At 38.5% G+C, this 18,300-nt stretch overlaps 1 protein-coding gene across 1 annotated transcript in view; it reads left to right on the top strand.

The window, feature by feature from the left end:
• WDR72 (WD repeat domain 72) overlaps nt 1–18,300 on the top strand; it is a 227,192-nt gene that overhangs the window by 19,556 nt on the left and 189,336 nt on the right. Inside the window, exons 2-3 of the mRNA XM_025295622.2 lie at nt 9,031–9,195; nt 16,092–16,198. Coding sequence (XP_025151407.2) covers nt 9,043–9,195; nt 16,092–16,198 — 260 coding nt within the window. The 5' untranslated portion in view covers nt 9,031–9,042. The remainder of the gene's footprint in view (nt 1–9,030; nt 9,196–16,091; nt 16,199–18,300) is intronic.

Raw genomic sequence — 18,300 nt, 5'->3', positions numbered from 1 at the left:
TGGAAGTAACAGCCAGAAACCTCTCTTATTTAGAAAAACAAAATGTGGAAATTATCTTAAAAAAATGAACATTTGATTTTATTAACCACAGGAAGAAAGTGTTAGTTGTTTAGTTTTATCTGACTCTTTGCAACCCCATGGACTATAGCCCACAAGGGTCCTCTGTCCATGGGATTTCCCAGGCAAAACTACTGGAATGGGTTGTCATTCCCTTCTCCAGGGGAACTTCCTGACCCAGGGATCAAACCAGGGTCTCTTGAATTGCAGGCAGATTCTTTACCGTCTGAGCCACCAGGGGAGACCAATAAAAGGTTAAAAATCCAAGTAGTATGTCACAAATGCAATTTTCGTCTTGTTTGATATGTACCTAAATTTCAGTATATATTTAAATGCATAATATTGAAATAATGTCTAAATTTAATACTATGTTTTTCATTCTTAGGTATAAATTGAGTTTGTATATATGTATAATCAAATTGTATCAAAGCCAGCTTTATAATACTTTAATAATTACTAGATCTAAACTAATTTTTTCCTTAAAATTATTTTTCATTATATTATTAAAAATAATAAAATAATATGTATGTATATGAAAGGCATTTTTAGATACTATTATTGTAGAAAGGGATAAAAATCAAAAGGACGGGAAAGCTGATGAAATACCAGCTGTTCTTTGTAGGTTATAGCTCACTCTTATTTACATAGCACTAACACATGGTATTCTTTTTTTTTTTTTTTTTTTAACACATGGTATTCTTGCCTGGAGAATCCCAGGGACAAAGGAGCCTGGTGGGCTGCCATCTGTGGGGTTGCACAGAGTTGGACACGACTGATGTGACTTAGCAGCAGCAGCAGCAACACATGTCCAGAGCATTGTTGATATGATATGATATGATATTACCTAGTAGTAAAGCCACTCTGGGAAACTTGGTGGGATATATAAAAGAAAGCAAAAATGTTAGTCTCAGTCATGTCCAATTCTTTGCGACCCCATGGACTGTAGCCTGCCTGGCTCCTCTGTCCATAGAATTCTCCAGGTAAGAATACTGGAGTGGGTTACCATTCCTTTCTCCAGGGCATGTTCCCCACCCAGGGACTGAACCTGGGTCTCCTGCAATGCAGACAGATTCTTTGCTGTCTGAGCCACCAAGGAAAATCATATATATATGTATAAAGAATGTTCAGACTACTGCACAATTACACTCATCTCACATGCTAGTAAAGTAATACTCAAAATTCTCCAAGTAAGGCTTCAACAGTACATGAACCGAGAATTTCTAGATGTTCAAGCTGGATTTAGAAAAGGCAGAGAAAACAGAGATCAAATGCCAACATCCGTTGGACCATAAACAAAGCAAGAGAGATCCAGAAAAACATCTACTTCTGCTTTATTGACGATGCCAAGGCCTTTGACTGTGTGGATCACAACAAACCATGAAATTTTTCAAGAGATGGGAATATCAGATCACCTGACCTCCTTCCTGAGAAATTTGTATGCAGGTCAAGAAGCAACAGTTAAAACTGGACATGGAACAACAGACTGGTTCTAAATAGGAAAAGAGGTACGTCAAGGCTGTATTTTGACACCCTGCTTACTTAACCTATAATGCAGAGTACATCATGCAAAATGCTGGACTGGATGAAACACAAGCTGGAATCAAGATTGCAGGGAGAAATATCAATAACTTCAGATATGCAGATGACACCACCCTTAGGACAGAAAGTGAAGAGGAACTAAAGACCTCTTGATGAAAGTGAAAAAGCTGGCTTAAAACTGAACAATCAAAAAGTGAAGATCATGGCATCCGGTCACATCACTTCATCGCGAATACATGGGGGAAACAATGGAATCAGTGAGAGACTTTATTCTCTTGGGCTCCAAAATCACTGCAGATGAAATTAAAAGATGCTTGCTTCTTGGAAGAAAAGCAATGACCAACCTAGACAACATAGTAAAAAGCAGAGACATTACTTTGCAACACAGGTCTATCTAGTCAAAACTATGGTTTTTCCAGTAGTCATGTATGGATGATAGAGTTGGACCATAAATAAAGGTGAGTGCTGAAGAATGGATGCTTTTGAACTGTGGTGTTGGAAGACTCTTGAGAGTCCCTTGGACTGCAAGGAGATTAAAGCAGTCAATACTAAAGGAAATCAGTCCTGAATATTCATTGGAAGGACTGATGCTGAAGCTGAAGCTCCAATACTCTGGCCACCTGATGTGAAGAACTGACTCATTAGAAAGGACCCTGATATTGGGAAAGACTGAAGGCAGGAGGAGAAGGGGATGACAGAGGATGAGATGGTTGGATGGCATCACTGACTTTATAGACATGATTCTGAGCAAGGTCCAGGAGTTGGTGATGGACAGGGAAGTGTGGAATGCTGCAGTCCATGGAGTCGCAAAGACTCAGACACAACTGAGTGATGGAACTGAACAGATATATACATACATATATATATATAATATATATATTACTATATCAGATCAGATCAGATCAGTCGCTCAGTCGTGTCCGACTCTTTGCGACCCCATGAATCGCAGCACACCAGGCCTCCCTGTCCATCACCAACTCCCGGAGTTCACTCAGACTCATGTCCATTGAGTCAGTGATGCCATCCAGCCATCTCATCCTCTGTCGTCCCCTTGTCCTTCTGCCCCCAATCCCTCCCAGCATCAGGATCTTTTCCAATGAGTCAACTCTTCGCATGAGGTGGCCAAAGTACTGGAGTTTCAGCTTTAGCATCATTCCTTCCAAAGAAATCCCAGGGCTGATCTCCTTCAGAATGGACTGGTTGGATCTCCTTGCAGTCCAAGGGACTCTCAAGAGTCTTCTCCAACACCACAGTTCAAAAGCATCAATTCTTCGGCACTCAGCCTTCTTCACAGTCCAACTCTCACATCCATACATGACCACAGGAAAAACCATAGCCCTGACTAGATGGACCTTTGTTGGCAAAGTAATGTCTCTGCTTTTCAATATGCTATCTAGGTTGGTCATAACTTTCCTTCCAAGGAGTAAGCGCCTTTTAATTTCATGGCTGCAGTCACCATCTGCAGTGATTTTGGAGCCCAGAAAAATAAAGTCTGACACTGTTTCCACTGTTTCTCCATCTATTTCCCATGAAGTGATGGGACCAGATGCCATGATCTTCCTTTTCTGAATGTTGAGCTTTAAGCCAACTTTTTCACTCTCCACTTTCACTTTCATCAAGAGGCTTTTGAGTTCCTCTTCACTTTCTGCCATAAGGGTGGTGTCATCTGCATATCTGAGGTTATTGATATTTCTCCAGGCAATCTTGATTCCAGCTTGTGTTTTTTCCAGTCCAGCATTTCTCATGATGTACTCTGCATAGAAGTTAAATAAACAGGGTGACAGTATATAGCCTTGATATATTCCTTTTCCTATTTGGAACCAGTCTGTTGTTCCATGTCCAGTTCTAACTGTTGCTTCCTGACCTGGATACAGGTTTCTCAAGAGGCAGGTCAGGTAGTCTGGTATTCCCATCTCTTTCAGAATTTCCCACAGTTTATTGTGATCCACACAGTCAAAGGCTTTGGCATAGTCAATAAAGCAGAAATAGATGTTTTTCTGAAATTCCCTTGCTTGAGTAATTCATTTACAAGAGTTTTCTATCTGTGGTCTGTGAGCTTCTTGAAGGCCAATTATCTCATTCTGAGACATGATTGTGGTATTTTGGTAGGCTGCAGTCAAAAATTTGTGTGGAAATTATCTGAAAGTCATCTAAGTGTAAAATTTATATGTATGTGTGTGTTTATATGATAATTTTGATAGCTATACTAATATAATAAAGTATTAATTGTATTCCTCATATAAGTAACAAAATACACTATCATAATCTAAAACGTTCTCTTTACCATGACTAGATCCAAATGAGGGAAATTTATTTAAACCTTTATAATATAATCTGTAATTTTATCCCAGTCTGTATAAATGTTTGTTTTTTTTAAAATCCCAGCCAGTGGAAGTGTCTATTTTAAACTGTTTTTAATTAAACCACATTTAGAGAGCATTCAAGGGCCTGTAAACATCTATCCACAGTCTTGTTTCAGGGATTCCAAAATACCATTCAGTCATTCAAATTTGGGATACAATAATTATACATTGAGGGCTGTGATAGAGCTTTGTAATCCCTTTCCAAAGATTTTACAACTTGTCTAGACATATAATTATTTAAAACAGGACAGTATACTTCAGTCAAGGGCATGACTTTCTTCTCCACATCACAGACTTTTCCTCTAACTTTGAGATTCTACAATGGGCTATTTTTTTTTTTTTCCTTTGAAGCTTATTTTTGATCAGAGATTTCTAGAGAATTGTACAGGGTCTCAGGAAACATAAATTTACTCTCTCTCCTCTTGATAGCAAGGCACCAAGTTTCTGAGGCTATTTTTATAATTTTGCCACAAAAGAAAAAGAGGGAAAAGTATAAAAAAAAGTGACTTCTGAGATTTGCAACCTTTTAATCTGTTACTTGTTCTCACTGTACAATTTGCTTAGTGTCTTGGAATCTCAGAATTAGAACTGATTCTGAGTTATCTAGATCACAGTTCTCATTGTTAGTTTTCTTATAAGTGAGTGCTATCTGATTAATGATCCCCAAAACTACTTCTTGTCTGAAATTCTAGATTATAGGAGTTTATAATATGAGTATTATATGCAAGGTATAATGATAGCATGTGTGCAATGGCACTGCACTCCAGCACTCTTGCCTGGCAAATCCCATGGACGGAGGAGCCTGGTTGGCTGCAGTCCATGGGGTCGCTAAGAGTCAGGCACAACTTAAGCGACTTCACTTTCACTTTTCACTTTCCTGCATTGGAGGAGGAAATGGCAACCCACTCCAGAATTCCTGCCTGGAGAATCCCAGGGACGGGGGAGCCTGGTGGGCTGCCGTCTATGGGGTCGCACAGAGTCGGACACGACTGAAGCGACTTAGCAGCAGCAGCAGCAGTGCTCAGTTCTAGTCTTTGTGACCCCATGGACAGTAGCCTGCCAGGCTCCTCGGTCCATGGAATTTTCTAGGCAAGAATACTGGAGCAGATTGTCATTTCCTCCTCCAGGGGATCTTCCTGACCTAGAGATTGAATCCCCAGTCTCTTGTGCCTCCTGCATTGCCAGGTGGAGTCTTTAGCACTGCACCACCTGGGAAGCTCCATAATGATAGCATAGTGTGTATATTTATACCTATATAGTTCTATTTGCAGCCCTGGATTTATTCCTCATAAGAATACTGAGATGTAGGCAATGTAGGTGATACTATCCTCATTTTACTACATGTAACCTTTATAATCTGAAAATAAAGGTAATAAATACGAGGTCTGTTTTCACTACATTTAGCAATCTAGATGGTTCAGGATGAACTATGGTTGAGATCTGATTTCTCGTGGCTTTAGCCTTTGTGGTTTTTGTTTTCTAATTTGGATGTATTAGGAATCTTATGACTTATTAAGGATTTTAATACATGAAATGCTTTGACTTATTTGATTTTCTAAACTCCAAGTGCCTTGTATTTTGTTAGGTGCTTACATTTGTAAAGATTTTGCTTTACTAGATGTGAGTTTTAGACTCTAATGTATACTTCCATTCACTTCTTCATTTAGTCTGGAATAGTTACTCTGCCTGTCTTAAACCCTTTTCTGGACACTGAGAATACAGCAATGGACAAATCAAACAGAAGTCTCTGCCTTGGAAGGATTTAAAATCTAGTGAATTTTAAAGGAATTTTATTGGAATAAGAATAAGACACAAGTATGATGGTGGAACAATTTAACATATGGATAACCATTGTCTAGAAGTACAGGAGCTAGAGGAAATAAAAATAATAGTAACTTACTGAATACCACACTGTGCTCTACATTATAAGCCTGCTCTCATTTCACCGTCACAGTACCCTGATCTAGGTATCATTATTATCCTCAGATTACAGATGAGAAAACTGCAGCTCAGAGGGATTAAGTGACTCACATTTAATTCCAACCTAACTTGAATTTCATACCCTTAAGCAATTCTCTCCCCTTTGGAATACAGAATTCATAAATAAAGAAAATAATTTATTCAACTGGTATTTACTGTTTTCCTGTAATCAAGGCCCTTCAGACCTGTAGGGAATATGATAATGATTAAGAAATGATTCCTATCTTTCATAAAGAATCAAAGCACCAAAATCAATGTAGTTAAAAAATATCTGTCAAGAACCTACTATGGGCCAGGCGCCACACTTAGCAAAGACTGGTTCTTGGACCTTGGGGGATTTGTATCACTTCATTAGGGAGACATCAATGCAAAGCAGATAATTTTAAGAGAGATTAAAAACAAACAAACAAACAGGGTAATATAAAGTGGCCAATTATTGGGTAGCGAGTGTCACAATGATTCAAGTTAGAGAAGATCATTTTCCAGAGTAATAGGGATATAAATAACTCACCAAAGAAATTATTTATCTTCATTAGAATTTTAGCTAATCATTACAAATATATTAATTCCCTGGCAGATGTTCTCCAAACTTGTTTCTGCTACATTTCTTCTTACGCAGTCTAGACAAATTTCCTTGACTACAGGGTCCTAGGTAAAGTTCAAAGTGTGAAAGACAAGTCCTTGGGCAGGAAGCAAGTGCACACTACTTGTAAACAAAAATGCCCAGTTTCCTCTGGAGCAGTGTGACCACGAGCACTCCTTTTCTACTACTTCTTGCTTCTGAGAAGCACACATTAGTCAAGCCAAAAATGAAGTTCAAATGCAAATGGTTTTTGAATGGTGATTTTTGTTGTAATACTGTTGTTGTTGTTCAGTCAGTCATGTCTGACTCTCTGCGACCCCATGGACTGCAGCATGCCAGGCTTCCCTGTCTTTCACCATCTCCTAGAGCATTTGAGTCAGTGATGCCATCCAACCGTCTTGTCCTCTGTTATCCCCCCTCCTCCTGCCTTCAACCTTTCCTAGCATTAAGGTCTTTTCTAATGAGTCAGCTCTTTTCATCAGGTGGCCAATGTATCAGAGCTTCAGTTTCAGCATAATATTCAGGACTGATTTCCTTTGGGATTGACTGCTTTGATCTCCTTGCAGTCCAAGGGATTCTCAAGAGTCTTCTCCAATACAAAAGTTCAAAAGCATCAATGCTTAAAAAAAAAAAGTTGTAATACTAGAAGGACTAATACAAAGTTAGGAGTAGTGTTTATAGCAGCAGAATGTTAAAATCCATGTGGGCCCTTCTCATTACCATCTTTATAATCTTTACTTGTATCACATTTATCTGGTATCTCTGGGAATGAGATATTCCCCAAAATTGAATTTTCCTGATAAATGAAACTTACTATTTAACTCTATCCTTAGAACTTGTTAAAACTGCTACTACTTTCTGCTTCTGACTTCTTAAGCAGAGTGCATTTGACATCTCATCATCTTTTATTTACCCATAATAAGCAGTGATTGTTCTGGGCTGGAATACCTTGGAGCCATCAGGAGTGATGGAGATTGGGGGCCGACTTAATTTTACACTAAGATCCCTAAGACTGCCAGGTTTTGCAGCTCTCCTAGCAGAGTGTTGTGGGAGGTTGGGGGTTTTCTTTTTCTTTGCTCTGATTCTCTATTTTCCTTGGAAATTATTATCTTCTTACTTTCTTAGCCTCTTACTCCCTTCCTCTTCATCTGTGAAGCCATTTGGTCCTCTACTTTTGTTTGTTGGAAGATATTTTATTACTAATTCAAATTCATTACTGGTTATTAATCTGTTCCTTTTGTCCTTTTCTTCCAGATTCAGTCTGGGGAGATTGTTCATTTCTAGGAATTTATCCTATCCTAGGTTGTCCTTTTTATTGTCATATAACTGTTTGCAGTGGTCTCTTATGATCCTATGTATTTCTGCAGGGTAACATCTCCCTTTTCATTTCTGATTTTATTTATCTGGGCCCTCTTTTTTCTTGATGAGTCTGACTATATGCTTATCAATTTTACCTTTTCAAAGAGCTAGCTCTTAATTTGATTGATCTTTTCTATGGTTTTTAAGTCTCTGTTTCATTTATTTCTGCTCTGATCTGTATGATTTCTTTCCTTAACTAACTTTGGATTATTTGTTCTTTTCCTAGTTCCTTGAGGTGTAAGATTAGATTGAGGTTTTTCTTATTTCCTGAAGTAGACTTGTCTTGCTATAAACTTATCTCTTAGAACTGCTTTTACTGTGTTCCATAGGTTTGGGAAGTTGTGTTTGAAAGGTATTTTTTTATAATTGTACTTTAACCCTGTAACTAACACATGGAGATAGTGATTTCATTAAAATTGTCATTTAGGAAAATATCAAATACAGAAATAGTTCAAGTAAAAATTACTATTAAACGTTGTGTAGGTGGAACATGAATATTACAGCAATTTTAACAGCCATACAAGAAGCTTTGAAGAATAGGATACAGTGTTCTTACAGAAAATATTTGCTTTTTAATAGTGAAGTTTAGATATTTGTTACTTAGATGAGGTGACATTTCTGGGGAGAGAGAGTCTGCGAAGTTGTCTTCAAATTACAGTGTCTAGACAACTCTATTCTTCTTGAGAGGCCTAGAGGGGCTCTGGAGCAGTCCAGGTCACCCACAGTCAGAGCTGGGGTGGATAGGCTAATTTCAATGTCTGATTACATACTTCTCTATTTGATGGGAAAGCACCCTTCTTCATGGCTCTGAGAGAACGCATTGTTCAAGTCTGTGTTATCAAACACATTTGTGAGATGACTTCCCCAATGGTTCAGCTGTAAAAGAATCCACCTATAATTCAGGAGACACAGGTGCAATGAAGGTGACACGGGCTTGATCCCTGAGTTGGGAAGTCTTCTGGAGAAGGAAATGTTAACCCATTCCAGTATTCTTGCCACAGAAATCCCATGGATAAAGGAACTTCATGGACTACAGCCCATGGGGTTGCAAGTGAGTCGGACATGACTGAGTGAAACAACACAACAACATATTTTCCAAAATTAATGAATGATAACTGTGCACACTTTTTACCATTTCTGTGTGTCCAGGGTTCCTTCACCATGAGGTCCTCCCTGCAGGCTGTGGCTCTCTGGGGAAAGAAGGCCCCGCCACACAGCATCACGGCCATCATGGTCACCGATGACCAGCAAATGATTGTGACGGGGAGTCAAGAGGGTCAACTCTGTCTCTGGAATCTCTCATCTGAACTAAAGGTTAGTGAAAACAATTAATATTGAGGCAGATAGATTTATAAGATAAACATAGCTTGCTGCTTATACCAGCAATGACAGTGGAAGTTTTGCATGATTGTTAAAAAGGTACTTACCAAAGTAATACATGGGTTTTACTTCTGAATTTGGAAAAATGAAGTATTATATGGTGGGTCGAGATCATATTGGAAATTATATTATGAATATTGCTAATCCTAGCTACCAGTTAAGTGTTATCATCCTTTAAGCTATGCTGAGTTTTACTATTTTATATCCTGAATTATATGTTTAAGTAACTGAACTACAGACATGTAAGTATAATTCTACAAATTATGGCTCATTAATCCAAACAAATGGCACCCTTGAAAATTACTATTAACTAAATGAGTAATATCTTAATTATCTGGGTGTTTCTGTCAGTTTGGCCTTTTTGCTATTCTTTTAGTCTCTGCTTGCCGGTGTTTTTACAGGTCACATTGGAAAGCTCTAAATCCAATTTACTATTGTTGTCGTCCTATTTCAGAACCTGACCTCACCTAGGATTTGGCCCATTGATTAGCAATTAATTGTCCCTGTCCCAACTCATAAACATTTAACATATTGGAATAGATATTTGCTTAGCTCTAGTAGCCTCTAGACCCAATTTGCACACTTAAACTAATGATGTACTTAAAGTATACTGCCCTCATTAAGAAGCCTTTTAAAGATCAAAGACTATTTTTAGCCTTTAAAGTTTGTCACTTTAAAACCTAAATTAACAATTAATTGTAATTCTATTTTATAGTGTAATTAATTAACATCTCCCATCACTGAGCAGTTACACTATAGGACTGCCAAGAACTGCAAGCAGACCAGCTCAGCTCAATGTTTATGAACATTCCTGAAAGAAGGACTGTGCATTATTACAGTAGCTGGACTTTGAAATTGGCCCTTGCATTTATTATCTCTTACAACTTAAACTCACAATCCTAAATGACTTACACTATCTTGCTACTCTTATTAATGTTGAAGTGTAGGGTTTCCTGGCTGAAGTAGTAGTTTTTATAATATGTTGGTTGCTATAAGTTTAAGAGATTTGGAATCCTAGCATCTGTATCTTTTGACATATGTTCCTGGAATTTACTCACCGTGCATTTACTGGGTGTCTATTGTGACTTAGGCAGTATGGTAGGTTCCTAAGTTTAAACATGAATGAAAATGCCTGGTGCTGGCTGCCTATCAGGTTGCAGTGTCATAGGGCAAGGGCATAGCTAGTAACTGCCACTGCAGTTATGTTATAATATAGGGTGCTCTTTGTGGGGATCAGTCTATACTTCATCTTCAGTGGGAATAATTATTTCATGCTCTTCTTAGGAGCAAGTCTTCTGCTTGGGGTTAGAGCAATAGGAAGGGAGATGCTATTGGCCTCTAGTGGGCAGGGGCCAGGGTGTTGTAAACATTCCATTGTGTAATAACAGCCCCTTCACAACAAAGATATTATTCCACTCAAAATGCTAATAGTTGCTGATATTGAGACATTAGTGGTTAGAAATATGGGGTGGGAATGGAAATCAAATTGGTAGGGGTGGAAGAAACAAGGAGAATCACTGAGGAAACAAGAAGAAAATTGGATCAGCTTTATGTTTTGGAAATTCACTGTGAGGATATTGTGAAAATTTAGTTACATGAATAAGATATTGATTAGTATGACTGTGAGATTTTCCACATGAGAGCTTTCCTTAACATTTTCTATGGCTAATCATAACACCAGAGGAAAGAGCATCTTCTCTTACTTTTCCCTTGAATCTTGCCCCTACAGGACAAAGGGTCACTTGTTCAGTCACTCAGTCGTGTCCAACTCTTTGTGACCCCATGAACTGTAGCACGCCAGGCCTCCCTGTCTATCACCAACTCCCAGAGTCCACCCAAACCCACGTGCATCAAGTCGGTGATGCCATCCAGCCATCTCATCTTCTGTCGTCCCCTTCTCCTCCTGCCCCCAATCCCTCACAGCATCAGGGTCAATGAGTCAACTCTTTGCAAAGGTGGCGAAAGTATTGGAGTTTCAGCTTCAGCATCAGTCCTTCCAAAGAACACCCAGGACTGATCTCCTTTAGAATGGACTGGTTGGACCTCCTTACAGTCCAAGGAACTCTCAAGAGTCTTCTCCAATGCCACAGTTCAAAAGCATCAATTCTTTGGTGCTCACCTTTCTTCACAGTCCAACTCTCACATCCATATATGACCACTGGAAAAACCATAGCCTTGACTAGACGGACCTTTGTTGGCAAAGCAATATCTCTGCTTTTGAATATGCTATCTAGGTTGGTCATAACTTTCCTTCCAAGGAGCAAGCGTCTTTTATTTCATGGCTGCAGTCACCATCTGCAGTGATTTTGGAGCCCCCCAAAATAAAGTCTGACACTGTTTCCACTGTTTCCCCATCTATTTCCCATGAAGTGATGGGACCAGATGCCATGATCTTCATTTTCTGAATGTTGAGCTTTAAGCCAACTTTTTCACTCTCCTCTTTCACTTTCATCAAGAGGCTTTTTAGTTTCTCTTCACTTTCTGCCATAAGGGTGGTGTCATCTGCATATCTGAGGTTATTGATATTTCTCCCGGCAATCTTGATTCCAGCTTATGCTTCCTCCAGCCTAGCATTTCTCATGATGTACTCTGCATATAAGTTAAATAAGCAGGGTGACAATATACAGCCTTGATGTACTCCTTTTCCTATTTGGAACCAGTCTGTTGTTCCATGTCCAGTTCTAACTGTTGCTTCCTGACTTGAATACAGGTTTCTCAAGAGGCAGGTCAGGTGGTCTGGTATTCCCATCTCTTGAAGAATTTTCCACACTTTATTGTGATCCACACTGTCAAAGGCTTTTGCATAGTCAATAAAGCAGAAATAGATGTTTCTCTGGAACTCTCTTGCTTTTTTGATGATCCAGCGGATGTTGGCAATTTGATCTCTGGTTCCTCTGCCTTTTCTAAAACCAGCTTGAACATCTGGAAGTTCACAGTTCACGTATTGCTGAAGCCTGGCTTGGAGAATTTTGAGCATTACTTTACTAGCGTGTGAGATGAGTGCAATTGTGCAGTAGTTTGAGCATTCTTTGGCATTGCCTTTCTTTGGGATTGGAATGAAAACTGACCTTTTCCAGTCCTGTGACCACTGCTGAGTTTTCCAAATTTGCTGACATATTGAGTGCAGCACTTTCACAGCACCATCTTTCAGGATTTGAAATAGCTCAACTGAAATTCCATCACTTCCACTAGCTTTGTTCATAGTGATGCTTCCTAAGGCGCACTTGGCTTCACATTCCAGGATGTCTGGCTCTAGGTGAGTGATCACACCATCGTGATTATCTAGGTGGTGAAGATCTTTTTTGTACAGTTCTTCCGTGTATTCTTGCCACCTCTTCTTAATATCTTCTGCTTCTGTTAGGTCCTTTATTGAGCCCATCTTTGCATGAAACGTTCCCTTGGTATCTCTAATTTTTTTGAAGAGATCTCTAGTCTTTCCCATTCTGTTGTTTTCCTCTATTTCTTTGCATTGATCGCTGAGGAAGGCTTACTTATCTCTCCTTGCTATTCTTTGGAACTCTGCATTCAAATGGGTATATCTTTCCTTTTCTCCTTTGCTTTTCACTTCTCTTCTTTTCACAGCTATTTGTAAGGCCTCCTCAGACAGCCATTTTGCTTTTTTGCATTTCTTTTCCATGGAGATGGTCTTGATCCCTATCTCCTGTACAGTGTCACGAACCTTCATCCATAGTTCATCAGGCACTCTGTCTATCAGATCTAGTCCCTTAAATCTATTTCTCACTTTCACTGTATAATCATAAGGGATTTGATTTAGGTAATACCTGAATGGTCTAGTGGTTTTCCCTACTTCCTTCAATTCAAGTCTGAATTTGCCAATAAGGGGTTCACGATCTGAGCCACAGTCAGGTCCCGGTCTTGTTTTTGCTGACTGTATAGCGCTTCTCCATCTTTGGCTGCAAAGAATATAATCAGTCTGATTTTGGTGTTGACCATCTGGTGATGTCCATGTGTAGAGTCTTTTCTTGTGTTGTTGGAAGAGGGTGTTTGCTATGACCAGTGTGTTCTCTTGGTAAAACTCTATTAGCCTTTGCCCTGCTTCATTCCGTACTCCAAGGCCAAATTTGCCTGTTACTCCAGGTGTTTCTTGACTTCCTACTTTGGCATTCCAGTCCTGTATAATGAAAAGGACATCTTTTTTGGGTGTTAGTTCTAATAGGTCTTGTAGGTCTTCATAGAACTGTTCAACTTCAGCTGCTTCAGCATAACTGGTTGGGGCATAGACTTGGATTACTGTGATATTGAATGGTTTGCCTTGGAAATGAACAGAGATCATTCTATCGTTTTTGAGATTGCATCCAAGTACTGCATTTCAGACTCTTGTTGACCATGATGGCTACTCCATTTCTTCTAAGGGATTTCTGCCCACAGTAGTAGATATAATGGTCATCTGAGTTAAATTCACCCATTCCAGTTCATTTTAGGTCGCTGATTCCCAGAATGTCGACTTTCACTCTTGCCATCTCCTGTTTGACCACTTCCAATTTGCCTTGATTCATGGACCTAACATTCCAGGTTCCTATGCAATAATGCTCTTTACAGCATCGGACCTTGCTTCTATCACCAGTCACATCCACAATTGGGTATTGCTTTGCTTTGGCTCCATCCCTTCATTCTTTCTGGAGTTATTTCTCCACTGATCTCCTGTAGCATTATGGGCACCTACTGACCTGGGGAGTTCCTCTTTCAGTATCCTATCATTTTGCCTTTTCATACTGTTCATGGGGTTCTCAAGGCAAGAATACTGAAGTGGTTTGCCATTCCATTCTCCAGTGGACCACATTCTGTCAGACTACTCCACTGTGACCCGCCCATCTTGGGTTGCCGCACAGGCATGGCTTAGTTTCATTAAGTTAGACAAGTCTGTGTGATCAGACTGGCTAGTTTTCTGTGATTATGGTTTCAGTGTGTCTGCCCTCTGATGCCCTCTCACAACACCTACCGTCTTACTTGGGTTTCTCGTACCTTGGACGTGGGGTATCTGTTCACGACTGCTCTAGCAAAGCACAGCCACTGCACTTTACCCTGGACGAGATCGCCCCTCCTGACCTTGAACATGGAGTAGCTCCTCTCGGCCCTCCTGCACCCGCAGCCACCACTCCTTGGATGTGGGGGTACTGGTCTGGCCATTATCTAGGCTTCATGGTGGATACAAAACCAAAAAACAAATGAAAAATGTGTATAACATAGTTCCTTTATCTAGAAGTTTATTATCCTGGGGATTTTGATATGCCATATATCAGTTTTCCTGAAACTTCTATAAAGGAAAAACAAAGAGCATTTCCTAATTAAAATTATGAATAATTTTATAATGTCATATTATATTCTTCAAGTAAAAAGTTTACAGGTATTTAAAAGTTTACTCTCATCAGAAGGAAACACAACAATGACAAAATGAATAGCAATGTTGAGTAGAGATAAAGAATGGATGTCTTGGTCAAATCCTAGGTCTGGTATTTACCAACTCTGTGGTGTTGGGCAACTGATTTCTTCTACTCTTGAGCCTTAATTTCTTCAACTGTGAGATGGGGATTAAACCCTGTTGATGGCTGCACAAGTGCCTGGAATAGGGTATATGCTTATCATGTTGTGTATTCTTTTCCCTTTCTTATTTGTGCCATTAGAAGTACCTGAGTTGGGAGTGAGGGGGACCAACACTTCAAAGAAGGGGAGCGCAAGAATAGAAGTAAAGGTCCCTAGATTTCATCATGACAATTGACTCTGTGTGGCTGTAGAATTATATTTTTGTTATTCTTCACACAGCATGTGTGATAAAATGAGTAGGTTACAGTGAATTGTCATGGTGTATTCAACTACACATGAAGATTTAGTAGCAGAATGAGGACTTCTTATAAAGGGCAGTGGTGTTCTGTACTGATATTTTGTCCATGGTGGTTTTTCTCTGGAGGAGGAGTATCCTTGATTTGCCCTGAATCTTGCTTATTTGGGCCTGTAATGGAGAGGAAAGGGGTTAAATTCATAGAGGTGTGCGTTCCCAAATGTGATGATGGGGAAACACAGCATGCTGTTTTCTGAGATGCGACCAGTATTCCCAGGAAGAAGATCGAGAACTCGGATTGGAAGTGATTATAACCAACTACAAAATGCTCTTTACAGCACTAGAAATTTATTCTGATAACAGATCTTTTAAAGAAGTATTTCTGATTAGTATAGAAATAAGATGAAAGAGAATTATGTTATGAAATAATTTGTTCTTCTGATATGTTGTGTTACGGGGGACAGACTTCTTTCACATATGAGATAATGGTGTCATGTTAAAAATTCACATATAGGAGGAAAAAAAATGGCATTTTAAATAATAGCTTAGTTAAAATTTTATTTCTAAAGCCGAAAGTTCATTTTCATTATTTCTGAGGCACGACTTCAAGTAAAGCATTGTAATGGTTACAGGAAAGGTAATATTTTCTCTACATTATTTTGTAAACCCGTTCCTGAATTCTGAAATCTGCACATAAATCTGCTTCTATCGGTTGAGGTACATTTTGTGCATAATAAACATCAACACTGATTTATTTGTATTCAAAACCTAGATCTTGTAAAACAGGTCTGGCCATCATCTAGGCTTCATGATGGATACAAAACCAAAAAAACAAATGAAAAGTATATATAACATAGTTCCTTTATCTAGAAGTTTATTATCCTGGGGATTTTGATATTTTTCCTGAAACTTATATAAAGCAGAAACAAAGACCATTTCCTAATTAGAATTATGAGTAATTTTATAATGTCATATTAAATTCTTCAACTAAAAAGTTTACCGCTATTTAAAAGTTTACTGTCATCATTTTCAGATTTCCGCCAAAGAACTTCTTTTTGGTCACTCAGCTTCAGTGATGTGTTTGGCAAGAGCGAGAGACTTCTCTAAACAGCCCTTTGTAGTTAGTGCTGCTGAAAACGGGTAAGTAAGATATGTGAGACTGTATACCCCTCTCCATTCCTTGTCCATTACAAAAGCACTCTGATGGAATACAGACATCTAGAGCCGAAGGAAACTTTAGTGATTAACATGTTCCTTTTACATATAAGAAAAGTTTGATCTTGAATGTTTGATTAAGACTTGTGTGACAGTCCCCAGGAAAGTAATCAGTATTATAATTCCCAATCTTTGAACATCCCAACATGTATATCAGACCTTGTGGCAGCTTCATTATGTAAAGGATGCTGGAAAATGCTGCTTAGTATAGAATTCAAAATGGAAAAGTCTGGGCACTTGTCTTTTTTTCATGCAGTAACTCCCTTTGAGCTATTAAGCAAACTCATGCAAGCTTTCATAGTTTTAGTAAAATAATTCAGCAGTTACAATCTTTATGTTGTACACTTGCTTGATATCATTTTAAAACAAACAGAGGAGAGGACTAACTTGTTAGTGGGGGTGTGAGAGTGAGAAGGAGAAGGAACACAGTGATTGGGTGCAGTTTCATGGAGGGAGGTTTAGTCAAATGAAATAAGACTTAGCTGTAGGAAAAAGCCCTACTGATGGAAGAGCTACTATGAACTTCTCTGCCAAAGAGATATTTGGCAAAGTATACTCCGAAATGCAGAATCCATTCAGCATGAGTTAGTGAATGAGGGATTAGGTTGCTGGTTGAAAGAAAAGAATTCCCTCCTTTAAAATTTTTAACCCAAGGAGAAATTCTATGGCTTTGAATTCTGAGACACAAAAGAATAGTGAGGAATCAATGTTTAATTTTAGAAATGGAATAGTTTAACAAAAAGGCTAGTGGTACAGACAGCAAAGAGATACCTGTGTTCTCATAGCTTATAGCAAAGCCATAACTGTTATTCTTAGAGAGATGGGACTTTGAATAAGGCTCAAATGAAATGTCTTGGTACATTCTTTATAAACAATCACCTTTGTTTTGTTCACTAGGCCTGCCACACAAGCTGAGATATTTATTCCCAATCTAGAGAATTTGGGGATGTTGAATTTTTCTGACATTACTTGCAGAACTGAGAAAGTTAATAGCTGAGTGAGAAATAGATCTGAAAACTACCTGTGTTCCACCTTGAGGTTTTTGTCCATGGTAGCCTAGCTTCAGAAAAGAAACCAGGAGTTAATTGACATATTCTTGATAATAGATGAATTCAGCTGTATAAGTCCTGTAACTATGATTGCTATAGAACTAGAGAATCTGGTTGGTCTTCCTTTTCTAAGATGATTTGAATTTTCTAGAACTCTGTTTCTTTGGGGTCTGACATCCTACACCTACGAGATTCTTCTAAGGCAATTTATACTTTAGCCATTGCATATTTAGAAAATCCTAATTCGGTTTACTTAAACTTATTAAAATTGCTAGGCTGGACCGATCATTCTCCAAATAACACTTTTTTTTTTTTTTTTTTTTAGCTTTTAAAAGTTCCAGGAAGTGACTGTGGGCTTACCATTTCTGCCACCAAAATGATCAGATTCGTGCTGATCATGACTGCTTCCCGACTTAGTTTTTTTTTTTTTTTCACTTAGTATTACTTCATCTGTAGACATAAATCCTAATATTCAGGAATCTGATTGAATTTCATGATAAATAAATTCTAAGATGTAGGAAGTAAATACCTGGACCCTGATGTTGAAATGATGGAATGCCAAAGAAAAAGAGATCCTGAAGTACACAGTGAGAAAAAGCAGATTACTTATAAAGAAATGTTAATTAAACTGAGAGCTAACTTCTTAACAATAAAATGAGAACTAGATAGCAGTTAAATATCTTCAAAAAGTGGAGAGGAAATATCTATCAACTTGAAATTATATCTCTAGCAAAAACACCTTCAAAAAATTAGGGCAAAATAGTAACACTTATTTACTCTGAGTGAACTTATTTACTTATTTACTCTGAGTGAACACTCAGAGTGTTCACTGCCAACAGACCCTCTATAAGTAATGAAAATCTAAATTATATTTTTTAGTAAGAACAATGATTTCAGAAGGAAGCTCTGATGGAACAAAGAATACTGAACAAAACTCAGCAAAGTTTTAGAAAATTTAAATAAACACAGATTACATTA

This window comes from Bubalus bubalis, chromosome 11 (assembly GCF_019923935.1).
Source record: "Bubalus bubalis isolate 160015118507 breed Murrah chromosome 11, NDDB_SH_1, whole genome shotgun sequence".
Lineage (NCBI taxonomy): Eukaryota > Metazoa > Chordata > Mammalia > Artiodactyla > Bovidae > Bubalus > Bubalus bubalis.
This window is presented reverse-complemented; position numbering and strand designations above follow the sequence as displayed.